Here is a 14291-nt window from a genome sequence, read left to right on the forward strand (position 1 = left end):
AAAGTAACTAACAGACAAACTGCAATCTGGGTCACCCGCTTCCAAAGTGGTGTGCTGCTAACCACTTCACCACCACACACAACAGTGATATATATATAAAATGAGTGGTATACATATAAAATCATATATACATATTAAACACAGGGTATCTCTTTATAGTAAGACTTGTACTTGTATTCTTTCAAGTGTTGAGAAAATGATAGGCCTAATCTTACAAGATGCATTAGAATAGTAATTAAGAACAATTTTATTGGTGTTTCCCGCTATTGAAAAAAACAAGGTAAACCTTTAATATCCTGAATAAAACAATTGTGTGTCATATCATTCCTAACAGAAAGGCAGGCCAGCAGATTTCCCGGCAGAAGCAACTTGCAACATGTTCCTCTCCGATGCTTTGTTGTTTTAGTGAGCATCTGAGAGGTGGATTTTTGTAGGACTCCACTTCACTACACATAAAGCTGCATCTGGAATGGAGAAAGACTTTCATCAAACTTTCAATTCTGTATGTTCTCCCTGTAACTGACTTGTTTGTTAATGCATGATGACACCCCCCCCCCCCCCCCCCATTACCTTCCATTATCCTGCTGGATGGGCACTGCATATCCTAGCAAGCAGGAACATTAGGACAGTCTTGACTCTGTGTTTTGTTCTCTTCACTAAGGACAGGACACCCTGTCAATTTGGGTTCCCCAGAGTAAAAAACCTGCTCTCCTTTGACTTCCCTGTGACACAGCCAAAATATGGACATCAACAGCACTCCCAAACATACCATATATTATCGACTTCATATAAAACAGAAGCATATGAGCTAGTGTAGCAATAAGTGTTGAGATCTCGCAGGATCAGTTGTATGTTTGTCTTTTGTGCTGTTTGTAAACATTAGACAAATACTCACACGTTAACACAGAATTGCAAATGGAGCGAGCATATATAATTACAGGTTAAGGGTAAACAAAGCTAAAACACTATGGCATTTATACAACACATTGACTCTAAATAGTTGACTTAAAATGAAACATTAAAACCAAATTCTGCAGACATCAACATTTGCGCATGAAACAGTGGGACACCCAAAAAAATGTGTACATTCATTCACACATCACTATGGCAACACACCACAGAAGTACACAGTCATTCACACATCACTTTGGGTACACTCCACAGAAGTTAAGTAGATTTTGTTGCATTATGCTTACTGCTTAATTTTGATATTATTGTTTTTACTCTTTTTTATCATTTATTTTGGAGGTCGATTTAAACAAAAAATGCAAAAACTTTAACAATTAACTTACTCATATTCTGGGAGATCAGGTACGCAGAGTCGTACTCTCTGTTGTTTGGAACCCAATCCACAGGGAGGGTGACAAAAACTCCACTGGGTCCACTCATTCCAGCGACCAGGTTCTTGTCAAACACAGCATTATGATTATGCACCAGATTATGAAAGCTTCTTTGAACATGGGGGTGATGCATATTGACTTTGTAATTGATACTACCTTGAGAGGTATTCAAGTGGATGAAGAATACACTGTTTTTGTGACTTACTTTCGCAATGCTTTTCTTTAGTGTCTGAAATGTCGTAGCACAGCCTGTGATCCACAGTGCTCCCAACACATGATTGTCCATCAAAGCCCTTGAACAAACAGCTCCTTTGTCGATTTTGTATTCCCGTTTTTTTAGTACAGCTGATGGGTCTGGGGTATGTACTTTTAGTACATTTCCCCCACTGTTCCCACTCCTGCCATTCCCCATCCACTAAAAGACAAGTGTCACATTATTAAAGATATAGTGCACTGCCATATTGTCATTTACAACACAAATCTGTAAAATTGTTTACAGATCATCCTCTGTGGTGAACAAAAGAGCCCCCAGAGAAACTAATCAGGTTTTCACAATTCCTTGACAAAGCAGTACCATTCAGTGATGGTGGTCATACAGATTATGTTATACCAGTTTGTTGGGTACATGGAAGGTTTTCACCTGGACAATGCGTTTGTGTGTAGCAGATTTCAGATTTTCTGCTGTCCCCCACACAAAGCTTTCCTCCGTATTTTAGTGCTGGATTATTACAGTTTCGCTCTGCGAATCGTTGGCCGACCCCACAGGTCACTGAACATTCAGAGAGAGGGCCCCATGCTCCCCAGCCACCGTCAACTAGGAAATGGAATTACGATGTGGTCAAGAATTGTTATAGGTTCTGAATCGTCATGGGTGTGCATAGTTGTGTGAGAAATGTGTGGTGCAAGATCAGGGTGAAAATCCCTCTCCACTGTAGTTCAACAGCAGATGTCGTGTTGCACTCACTAGGACACATTGGCAGGAAATCGCAGAGCTGTATATCGGTGCCATCCCCTTGGCAGAAACGCCCAGCTGGCACAGATGATGGGGCAGGGTTGGTGCAAGTTCTCCTACTTTCCTGTGACGGTGGATTGTCACCCTCCTTCTTACATGTTCCTGAACAGGGACCCCAAGGTCCCCAATTTGACCAGCTGCCATGTGCTGAAGAAAGGCAAAAAAAGGAAGACTTTTCATTGGTTCAGATGTCAGGTAGGACGTATTCAGACAGGAAGCTGTATTATGAGAGGAAGTAGTAAACTTGAGTCATGTTTTTGTGTTTCAATTTAATTATTTGAAACTCATTTGCACAATCATAGCACATGTCAGTCTTTAGATACTGCTCTCATGCAGATGAATAAGAAGGGATGACAGAATCAGGAATGCAAACATTTATGTTGAAGTCACTAAATCCCTTAACATACACGTACATTATCCCTCTTAGATTCCCCTATTACCACTATACTATATTCTGTAACCAAGTCCTTTCATTTATCCTTAAACTGTTCTAATCATGTGTTCATTATCCTCAAATTGATAACGTAACAATAGTATGTCCTTTTAAAAAAATCCCGTAAACATTAAAACATTTTGTATCACAACGTACTAGGGCAGACATCTCCTGTTAAACAAGGTTGAAAGTCTTCCCCTTGGCCGTCACAGCCTCCTCCACATTTGGGCCATGGGTTGGAGCATAGCCTCTCTCTCTTGGACACTCCATCCCCACAGGACACGGAGCAAGGCTGCCATGGTCCCCATTCTCCCCATCCACCCTGCTCTGCGAAATGAATGCGATTGATTTAACCGACGAGACTTTTTGTTTGCACATCCTTTTGTTTATTTTTTTTTTTTTCAAATGTCCCAGAGCAGCAAGTGCACCAGGCTTTTTAACCTGAAAAAGAGTGTCATGCGCCATTTGATATTACCAGGGCAGCAGTCTTTATCTTCACAAACTGTTGTTTGCAGAGTCCCAAGCTTTTCTGGATCCCTGCACTCTCCAGTCCCATCACATCTCCGTCGCCTTTGCTTGACACCTTTTAGACAAGACACGGAGCAAGGACCCCAGGTTGTCCAGGCTGACCATGAGGCTTGGCTGGAGAATGTGCAGCTATGAGCATGAGGGATATATACGACACTGAAGTAAATCCACGAGTGTGGTGACATTTCCTTGACTTACCGACAGGACATGCATTCCCCGCTTTCTTTTCTGAAGCCATAGTTTGAGTTGAAACAGCAATCATCTTGTCTCACATTCCCTATGAGCTGATTGCAGGTCCCTGTGTTCATGTCAAACTCATAGTAACATGACACAAGCTGCGAATCTAAACCCAAAAGATATTGAAGAGTCACTCTACTGCCTCTTCATCAAACATATACAGGATTTTATTTTTATTTTTTAAATCAAGGAACAGTTTTGAGACTAGATCCAAAGAGACACTGCATAGTCACTTTAATGCCTCTTCATAAAATGAATAAAAAGAAAAAAAAAATCAAGGAACAGTTTTGAGTATCAGTATTGAGCAATGTTGAATTCCACAACTACAAGCCAACCGTAATATAATATGAAATTTTCTCTCTCTCTCTCTCTCTGTCTTTCTCGTTCTCTTCAATCTCTCTCAAACAGATATAAACACAAACAGAACCATAAGACTCGTTAGAGACTTAATACATTCATTGTACCATGTTTTTTGATGTGTTTGATGAAAGCAATCAGAGGTTAACAAAAAGTATTGTAAACTGTAAGCATCAATTTGCTCATTTTTACTGCCAGTATGAATAAGGATCATATTGTAAGGCAATGATCTTCACTTTCTCTTGTAGATTTTGCTCCAGGATATAAGATAGTCACTTACCTGTTACTTGAGGCAGCAAAAACAGAATGTATTGTAGGCCAAAAACGAGCAACATTGTGTTAACCATATGATCATGATCATGTGTTGACTCTATTTTTACGGCCAATATCACCTTTCAGTAGTTTTGGTCCTGACCATTCCAATTTATTTTCAACTGTACAGTTCAACTATTGCAGTTCCCAGTTTTGTTGCCAAAGAATGTCCATTTACTGGAAGACCAACCTTTTATCAACTGTTTATCTAGGTAAGACAAACAGCAGGCAGCCTTTTGACCCAAACTCATGTTGACAATTCTGTGGCCAATAGCCTGTACCATAAGGGGTTGGGGGTGGAGGGTGAGAGGGTTCTTTTGACAAATTACTCCATTGATTTCTGTATCAATATGTCAGTTCAAATCATGAAACAGACTCACCCCATTTAATCCCAAATATTTCCAAGACATGAAAACATCCAAATCATGTGTCATTTATAATCTTTTGAAATAATCAGTCAAAAAGTATGTGAAAAAGTGTGTTTCATGGGTGGGGTCACTAATGTGACCGGCAGGATAATGTGTTAATGATATAATCAGTATGATTGAATCACAGTTTGATGGAATCTTCTACCAGACCAAATGCCAAAAAATTAATTAAAAGGAGATGTATATCTGTTGTTGGAATTTCATTATGGAATGATGCTAACATAATCTTAAGAAGGTGTAAGACATTTTTTGTTTTCAAGGGGATGGTAGCTAAAGCCATTTTTGAGGGCTACACGTGTCCATAATGTATGCAGGATTTTGTGCTGTGTATTTGGGATCTTGCTTCATTGCTCTTCTTGTGACTAACTTTTTGGAGGCAATTCTTTTGTTTGTTTTTTATTTCCATTACATGGATTACTTGTAAAAAAAAAAAATGCATATGTTGATGGGTAGCTTAAATTGGTCAAACAGGACAGGCTTAAATACAAGCATTATGCTTCAGCTTGTTCCTTTTCAGTCACTTTGAATGTATTATTATTTGTGTTGAACTTGTTTGTTGTTACTGTGTGTGACTGAATAAAAACATATATCAATATATCAATATCAACTTACATTACCACTGCACACTCACAACCTTTCAGATAATGTATTGTATAGCATTGTTATTCAGTATGATATGACAGCGCAAGATGTATGGGGTATGAGCATTGGCAGCAATAGTTGGTCATTAGCGCAGATGTGATGCGATGTGATACATGTACATGTAGCAATAGAAGTTATGAATAAGGTAAGAGACATGATAAGATATAAGTACAATGAATATGAGGTAAGAGTCATGATATGATATAAGTACAATGCAACGGAATCTAACCAGAAGAACCATAGCAGAAGAGTGCAGAGTATTCTGCATAGTGGTAATATAAAACTAAATAGATGGGATATATACAGTATGATATGACAAGATATATGGGTATGAGCAGTAACATTGGCAGCAATAGTTGGTCATTAGTGCAGATATGATACAGGTACAGGTGAAGGTATACAATAGAGGTTATGAATGAGGTATGAAAGAGACATGATAAGATATAAGTACAATGAATATGAGGTAAGAGTCATGATATGATATAAGTACAATGAATATGAGGTAAGAGGCATGATATGACATAAATACAATGAATAGGGACAACAATTTTAAATAAGTAGATATAGATATGAATACACTATAAAATGTTAAGTGGCTGAACAAAAAAAAAAAATACCAATTCAACACCCACAAGGTAGTTTACACAGCACCAGGTTAGAACCATCAAGGCGGCTCCTGGCCTTTTGACTAGGTTGATGGGCCATCAGACCTGGTTCCTGGCTTTTTTGTGTCTTGGAACCAGAGCTATTACACTCTGATTGTTTGTTTTTGAAATAAATGACATGAAATGACATTGCTTGACTGTGTAGCTATTTGTCTCTGTTTTGTTACCGACTTTCAACCACGAGAATGAGTAAAATCTTTAATAAGAGTCTCAACAACGTTTTTAGGCTACGTGTAGCTATTTGTTTTGTCTTTGTGAGTCAACAACGTATATGTCTCATATGCGCCCGTCTCTGTGCAATTCAGATCGCGTGTCTTTGTGAGAATTGTCAACAACGTATACGTCTCATATGCGCCAGTCTCTGTGCAATTCAGATCGCGTCAAGTGAAGCGCGCTTCATTGACGCCCGACTCACATTGTTGCGTTGATGCGTCAGGGTTAACGCATCCCCATTCACTTTGCATGGGGTGACGTCATCCTTTGCCGAACTGAATTGTGGCTCCGTTTGGTTCGCGTGCGTTGCGTTTCATGCTTTGCTCGCGACAAGAGTTGAAGAAGGTTCAACTTTTCGACAGACAATGCATGCGTCAGCCAATCATATTGCCGTTCATGCATAACTGACGGCACAGGCACTAGCCAATCATATCCCGTATATGCTCACGTCTACAGAGCGGCAAACTCAAAAAAAAAAACATGGCTGCCAAACTCCGTAGATGGTCGTATTTGTACCTTCAAGTTGGTTGTTTGACTTTTTTTTGGTTAGATTTTTTAAAAGTTACCGAGAAATAGACACTGTACAATGTAAAAACCCCTTTATTTTAACTGAGAAATACGTATCATAGGATTTGCTAGGTGTCTGAGCACACTGTCTAATGATGGGTTAGGGTTAGCATGCTACTACTCACAGGGTAAAAGCTTACTAATGACGTGATTGGTTTGTTGACCTGTCAATCTCACTATAACGTCTCCGTTATCAACAGAACCCCATGCGCCAAACTCCTCCTCCACCGTCCGTTGCATCAACGCAACAATGTGAGTCGGGCGTTACAAAGTGGCGAGTCTCGCCCTCTCGCGGAGTGCCAATTCCCAGTTTTGGCCTTACCTGATATTTTCACTAGATGGCAGCAGAGAATCGCGGACTCTAACAGCACAGCAGTAAACGAAGTCACTTTTCACTTCCAGGTGACGTTGTTATTTACACCGGAAGTGTTCTTAGTGTCGGTGAAGACTGTCTACGCGGAGCAGCGGGCTTCAACACCAGGAGTTCAGAATGGCTTCACGGCTTACTCGGATTTGGCCTTCGTTGTCTCGAATTCGCTTTAGCCCTGTGTATGGTGCTCGGTTTGTGTCCCAATCGAAACAATCGAGTGCTGCAGGCGCTACCGCTGTCACGGATCTGCAGCCCTCTCATGCCAAGGAAAGTCATGGACACGCAGAGGTCAGCCCGTTTGAGAAGGTGAGTTGGTTCCATATTTCTCCTTGATTGGCTCAAAACAGGGACTTCAACGTTGCTTGCCATTATTGTTACATTATCACCAAACCTGTCCTTGAAATGGTAAGAGATCTGTTAAGTTACTTAGCTTGCAAAGTAGTGTCAGGCCGGTTGAAAGAGTGTGGTTTACCCTTATGTCTTAGCCTATAGGCTAGTAGTGGGCTTTAAAATCACAATTCGCATAGCTAAACATGTTGGCTTGCTAACTCATTTATCAGTGTAAGGTAACGTTAAATATGACTTCCAATCCCTTGAACTTGGGCACTTAAATATCATTAGTGCACGTCCTATATTACTAATGCTAGCTGTTCACAGTTGTTTACACCGGCATGCCCTGACAGTAGCGATAGTAGCTTACAGTTCAAACAGCTAATGATCATATCTTGTGTGGAAACAAATGCATGTATCAGTGTAAGGAATGATAAGCCCTAGTGTGGAATTGTGGGTATCGACACCTTTCGAGATCTCTAAACAAGAACAACCACAAACCTTCCGTAGAAACTCGGATGAACAATGGTAGCGAATGATGGCCGTGGTACAAAAATACAGTTGGACTACAGTGGACACTCATACCTTTCACAGAAAAGCATGGAAATGTAGCTGTTTAGTTATTCGATGCTTCTTCTGAACATTTTCGAAGTTATACCTGCCGGAGGAGACTAGACATGTGTAGTAGACGCAAGGTATTGTAGAAGTAATGTACACGGAGACTTACATCTGAAACGCTTCGATATGAACCCCCATAGGACATACTGAATTAACCGAATGTATATTGATGAGTTTGTTGTGCAGCCATCAGTAGGATATGTTTTGTTGGTTTGATCTGAAAGGAATTTACAGGCGGGTTCTCAATTGTCTTTTTAGAATCCAGAATACCATGGATTCTCAACTGATGCCACTGCAGATGCATGGAACATGAGACTGGCATTCTTTTTCGGCATTTCTATTGCTATTGTCCTGGGTGGTACCTTTCTCCATTACCTACCTGACCATGGGTAAGTGTTAACTTAAATGTCAACGGGATTGACCTATCTTTGAAACTTCCATGAGCAGAAATATGCCATTCCAAACTGGAACTTGAACTGTTCATGTATGGAGTTTAAATAAACTTCACCTTATATATGTCACATAAACCTTTTAACCTGATATGTTCAGAAATTTGCAGTGAGGATGACGGTCTTTGTTACATTTTCGAATCATTAACCATGTTACTCCTGAAAGCTATTCATAGTATTACTCTCAAGTAGTGATTTATGTATCATAACGAACACATGAAATAAATAAGATGGTTTCGAATGGTCTGGGTGGTTGTTCAGTGTCAGATGGCGGTGCTATTGACCTTAGTCTTATCTTTGTATTTAACCTGCAGGCAGTCCCTTGCCACAATGTTGCAGGGTTTGTGAGAACGACTGTCTCCTCCAATACATGCATATTAAGACAGGGCCAGCGTGCATTATGCCTGGGTCCACATTATTTCAATGACCCCTGCCCCCACCCCAATTTAAGTAAAAAAATAAGTTTGACAGCAGGCTTGGAATATTCAACGCCATGCTTTATTGTTACGTCAGCTTGACTCTCGTTCCGAAACGTTAAAAATACAGACTTGTATTGGATCATATCACATTAGTAGCCCAGCCTCTTAACTTATACAGTCGTATGCAAAAGTTTAGGCACCCCTGATAATCTTTATTACTTTCATTTATAAATTGTTGGGCGTTTGGATCAGGAACTTCTTTGTCACATATATAATACTACATGGACACAGTGATATTTTAGAAGTGAAATAAGGTTAATTAGATAAACAGAGAATATGCCAAATTTTATAATAACAGAATTAGACAGGTGCATAAATTTGGGCACCCCAACAGAAAAATCACAATAATATTTACTAGAGCCTCCTTTTGCCAAAATAACAGCCTCTAGACGCTTCTTATAGCCTCTGATGAGTGTCTGGATTCTGGATGAAGGTATTTTGGACCATTCTTCCTTACAATACAGCTCCAGCTCTGTAAGGTTTGATGGGTGCCTAGCGTGGACAGTCTGCTTCAAGACATCCCACGTATTTTCAATTATATTCAAGTCTGGGGACTGGGATGGCCATTCTAGAACATTGTAGATGTCCCTCTGCATAAATGGCTTAGTGGATTTGGAGCAATGTTTCGTGTTATTGTCCTGCTGGAACACCCAACTCCGCCGTAACTTCAGCTTTGTTACAGATTCTTGAACATTATTGTCAAGAATTTGCTGGTACTGAGTTGAATCCATGCGACCATCAACTTTAAATAGATTTCCAGTTCCTGTACTAGCCACACAGTCCCACAGCATGATGGACCCCCCACCTAATTTTACTGTCGGCAGCATGTGTTTTTCTAGGAATGCTGCATTAATTTGCCTCCATGCGTAACGCCTCTTGTTGTGAACAAATATCTCTATCTTTGTCTCATCATTCCACAGCACTTTGTTCCAAAATAAGCCTGGCTTGTTCAAATGTAGTTTGGCAAACCTCAAACGAGCTTGTTTGTGGTGTGTGTGCGGAAAAGGCTTCTTCTGCATCACTCTCCCATACAGCTGTTTTCGGTGCAATGTGCGCTGAATGGTTGAGCAATGCACAGTGACACCATCTGAAGCAAGATGACCTTGCAGATCTTTGGAGGTGGTCTGAGGGTTATTCTTGACCATTCTGACCATTATTCGCCTTTGCCTTTTTGTTATTTTTCTTGGCCTGCCACTTCTAGCCTTAGCAAGAACTGTGCCTGTTGCCTTCCACTTCATAATTAAATTCATTGCAGTAGAAACTGATAGCTGAAACCTCCAGGATAACTTTTTGTAGCCTTCCCCTTAACAAAACTGCTGAACAATCTTTGTTTTCAGATAATTTGATAGCTGTTTTGATGCCCCCATGTTGCCACTGTTCAGAGGAGAATCAAAGAGAAGCACAACTTGCAATTGGCTACCTTAAATACCTTTTCTAATGGTGGGATGCACCTTTCTATGGAATTGAAGGCTTGACGAGCTAACCAGACTAATTCTGTGTTGCATTTTATCAGCATTGAGTAGGTACAGGTATTCAAATCAACAAAATGATGAGGGTGCCCAAACTTTTGCACAGCCTATTTTTCACATTTGATTTAATTTCACACCAATAAATACTGCTACACTAAATATCTTTGTCTGGAAAACACCCCAGCACTCAGTGATAACTACAAAATAAATATTTGACCACTGTGATCTTTTTTGGTGAAGACAGAGTAAATTATCATGCAGCCTTAGAGGGGTGCCTAAACTTTTGCATACGACTGTAGATAAATGACTTCCAGACTCTAAGTTAGAACAATCACAGCGCTACGCTTCATGAGTTAGAATCTGGAATGTTCTAATAATGTTCTCACCTCTTTTACATTTTGATTTAGCATTAGGCTTTTACTTGGAACAATAACAGACCAAACCTACTCCAGGTTCTATTTCCTATAGCTGATAATAGTTGATGTGTTGAAATTTATAGTTTTTATGGGGAAATTTATAGTTTTTATTTCATTGAGGACTTACAGATGTTGATCAGTCATCTGCCACTTAAATTATACATTATAGTTATTCTACGCTTGGCAGTGTTTTGTGTGCAAGCATGTTTGTATGTGTTTGGACCTGTGCACAGGTATTCTGGTATATCTGTAGTTTGACTTTTATTCTGTGATGAGTAGTGAGGTTTTAGTTTGTTCTCTATTTATACTTCACCTCTCAAGCCCATAATTGGTACCAAGAAGTAACCTACATGAACAAGAGATACCAGAATTCACCAGCTGTAAAACGTGCCGTGGTCCTTAATTAAACGGCAGACCTGCCAACCTGCACGCATTTTGTGTACCAACCACGCAATCCTTGGTCAAAATACGCAGGTACAAAATGCCAGCTGAAACTACGCAAAAAAAATAATCAATACAAACCTACAGTGCCTTGCATAAGTATTCACGCCCTTGGATGTTTTACCCTTTTATGGCTTTTATTAATCAGTCATGGTCAATATAAGTTGGCTTTTTGGGCAAAGAAATTCACAAAATAGCTCTCTTTAATGTCAAAGTGATTTCTACACAGTTATGTAAATTCAATAAAAATATGTAACGAAAATAAGTTATTGCATAAGTATTCACCCCCTTTAAATAGACTGACCTAATTCAACAGAGGTCCAGCCAATTGGTGCTAGAAGTCTCGCAATTAGTGAAATGGGGATCAGTGTTCCATAAAGCTTTGATTGTTGAAGAACTCAGGCAACAGTGGTTGTATGCAGAGTTTCTCCAATCTCAACAGCTGAATCTTGAAACTCCTTCAGAGTAGTCATAGGTCTATTGGTGGCCTCTCTTACTAGTCTCCTTCTTGCACGGTCACTCAGTTTGTGAGGACGGCCTGATCTAGGCAGATTTACACATGTGCCACAATCCATCCATTTCTTGATGATGGATTTAACATAATTCCAGGGGATGTTTAGTGCCTTGGACATTTTTTTGTATCTTTCCCCTGACTTATACTTTTCAACAACCTTTTCTCTGAGTTGCTTAGAGTGATCTTGGGTCTTAATGGTTTAACAATAGCCAGGAATACTGATTACTGAAAACTGACCAGTGAATGGACCTTCCAGACACAGGTGTCGTTATACTACAATCACTTGAGACACATTCATTGCACACTGATCCCCATTTCACTAATTGTGAGACTTCTAGCACCAATTGGCTGGACCTCTGTTGAATTAGGTCAGTCTATATAAAGGGGGTGAATACTTATGCGATCACTTATTTTCATTACATATTTTTATTTAATTTACATAACTGTGTAGAAATCGGTTTTCACTTTGACATTAAAGAGGGCCTTTTTGTGATTTTTCTTTGTCCAAAAAGCCAACTTATATTGACCAGGACTGATTTATAAAAGCAATAAAGGGTAAAACATCCAAGGGGGTGAATACTTATGCAAGTTACTGTATATCAGTCCTCCCCATGATCAAATACCATGTTAAGTTTCATATTAAAAGATGCTTCAAAGAAGTGGCGAAATTGTTGCATACTGTCTCTAAAATGACATTGTTGTTTTCTTCATCTTCACCAGAATGAGACAGTGGGCAAGGAGGGAAGCTGAGAAACAGATCAAAAAGAGGGAAGCTGGGGGGTTGCCCGTCATGTCTGAGAACTACTACGACCCCAGCAAGATCGTTCTTCCATCTGCAGGGGAAGAGTAAATTGTACATTTCCAGTTTCTGTGTTAGTTAATGTGTTTATTTGCTCTCCACTGTAAAAATATGACAGTAGTATACTACTGTAATAAATTAATCTGTTATTCTCTCCGTTGTGTGTATGTTCAGTTATTTTCTGTAATGTAATCTTAGATATCTTGAACTTCTATGAGAAGACCTTTCAAAAGATGGTTTGAGGTTACTAATAGGCCGTGCTGTTGGATGTTTTAAGAAATGTTAGTTTTTGTTTTGAAAAAGATGATGTGTGATTCCTACTGAACAGATATCCCAGATAAAGGTTAGTTCTATAATAAAAGATATAGAATGGGGTTAAAGTGTAAACAACAAACTTACAAAGAAAGCTGTGGTGTCAGTTTCGGGACAAAGAAGCAGGTGCATGTCTGGATATTTTCTATGACGTTCTAGAGTCTGGACAATTCTAGAAAATGTCACCTATAAGTCAGCTTTAGGCTACTGTGTGTGTGAACTGTTATATGAACTTATTAAGAGATTTGGAGACGGCGTCCTTCAAACGACGAAGCAAACAACGATGAGTACACTGTACATTGATCAATTCATTTATACGTTTGCAAATTATAAATCAGATAATTTTTTTTGTCAATGTTAGCTTGATGCATGTTAGGCTATGTACGGTAACCAAAGCTAAGTCTGTTACCATAAAACAAACTTGCATGCTCTGGAATTTAATTTGCTACTCTCAGGTCCCGATAACACATTGCTCAATTTAACAAATAACGCATTAATCATTTAACATTTACTTTGGAGTAGTACCTACAGCCAGTGACGGCTGGTCAGGTGCTGGTGATACAAGAGGTAAAGGGTGGAGAGGATGAGCTGGAGGAAGAATGGCAGAGAGAGAAAGAGAGAGTGTAGGTCCTAGTGGTACAAGAGGACGAGGATGGAGAGGAAAAGTATCTACCCAGCAATCTTATGCTAACACAATTTGACTACATCCATTGATTCAGTCACAAAATCAAAGGAACTCTCAAAAACAGTTATATGTTGTTTTTTTGTTCTCAATAAGATAGGTACATACTGTAGCTAGGGATGGGCATGAGTAACGTTACATGGTGTCAGTATTTGCTAAACTGAGAGTAATCACATTCATAAACTGAGTTAATGTAGAGTCAAACTTGCAGTTTCCTTCGTTTCCATCTGTCACACTGGTTATTACAGAGGTAGTATACAGCGAGCAATGGCTGTCCTCATCTAGAGTGAAAATGGTACTGGGAACTAGGAAATGGGCACTGGGTGGGATCACACAGGCCAAAACACAAACAGAAGTTTGCTCCTGAATGAGAGAACATACTGGCTGTAACATTGTTGTCGGAAAAGGCACTATATCAATTTAGTGTGTTTCAACTTAGTGTGTTATATCTGATTACATGTCATTTAATGATTTAGTACATTACATATATAACACATTTTTAATTAAAAAAAAAATCTGCTCTGCTTTGCTGATTAGCTTCATAAGTACTTTGTTTCGAATAATGGTTTAACTTGTCCCATTCATAACACAAATATCCAGTTGGTCAAACTCTATTTGAGTAGGCGGGCACTAACACCGTGGCAGACGAATGGGCGCAGTCTTGGGGTCGGACAGGAA

General features: G+C 39.5%; 2 protein-coding genes across 2 annotated transcripts; one reads left to right on the forward strand and one right to left on the reverse strand.

Annotated features, from left to right (window-relative positions):
* Positions 1–604: 604 nt before the first annotated feature.
* LOC308380970 (properdin-like) lies at positions 605–4254 on the reverse strand (the record flags this gene model as incomplete). The annotated part of the gene is made up of 9 exons (XM_080858451.1): positions 605–722; positions 1293–1404; positions 1546–1755; positions 1981–2154; positions 2305–2499; positions 2942–3112; positions 3261–3427; positions 3512–3685; positions 4184–4254. The coding sequence occupies 9 exons, from the start codon at positions 4252–4254 to the stop codon at positions 605–607; spliced, it is 1392 nt and encodes a 463-aa protein (XP_080714577.1).
* A 2907-nt stretch (positions 4255–7161) lies between these two features.
* ndufb11 (NADH:ubiquinone oxidoreductase subunit B11) lies at positions 7162–12775 on the forward strand. The gene is made up of 3 exons (XM_080831857.1): positions 7162–7410; positions 8311–8441; positions 12541–12775. Exons 1-3 carry the CDS (start codon positions 7225–7227, stop codon positions 12668–12670), a joined length of 447 nt encoding a protein of 148 aa, XP_080687983.1. The 5' UTR covers positions 7162–7224; the 3' UTR covers positions 12671–12775.
* The last annotated feature ends 1516 nt before the right edge of the window (positions 12776–14291 follow it).

Source organism: Sprattus sprattus (assembly GCF_963457725.1).
Source record: "Sprattus sprattus genome assembly, chromosome: 2".
NCBI lineage: Eukaryota > Metazoa > Chordata > Actinopteri > Clupeiformes > Clupeidae > Sprattus > Sprattus sprattus.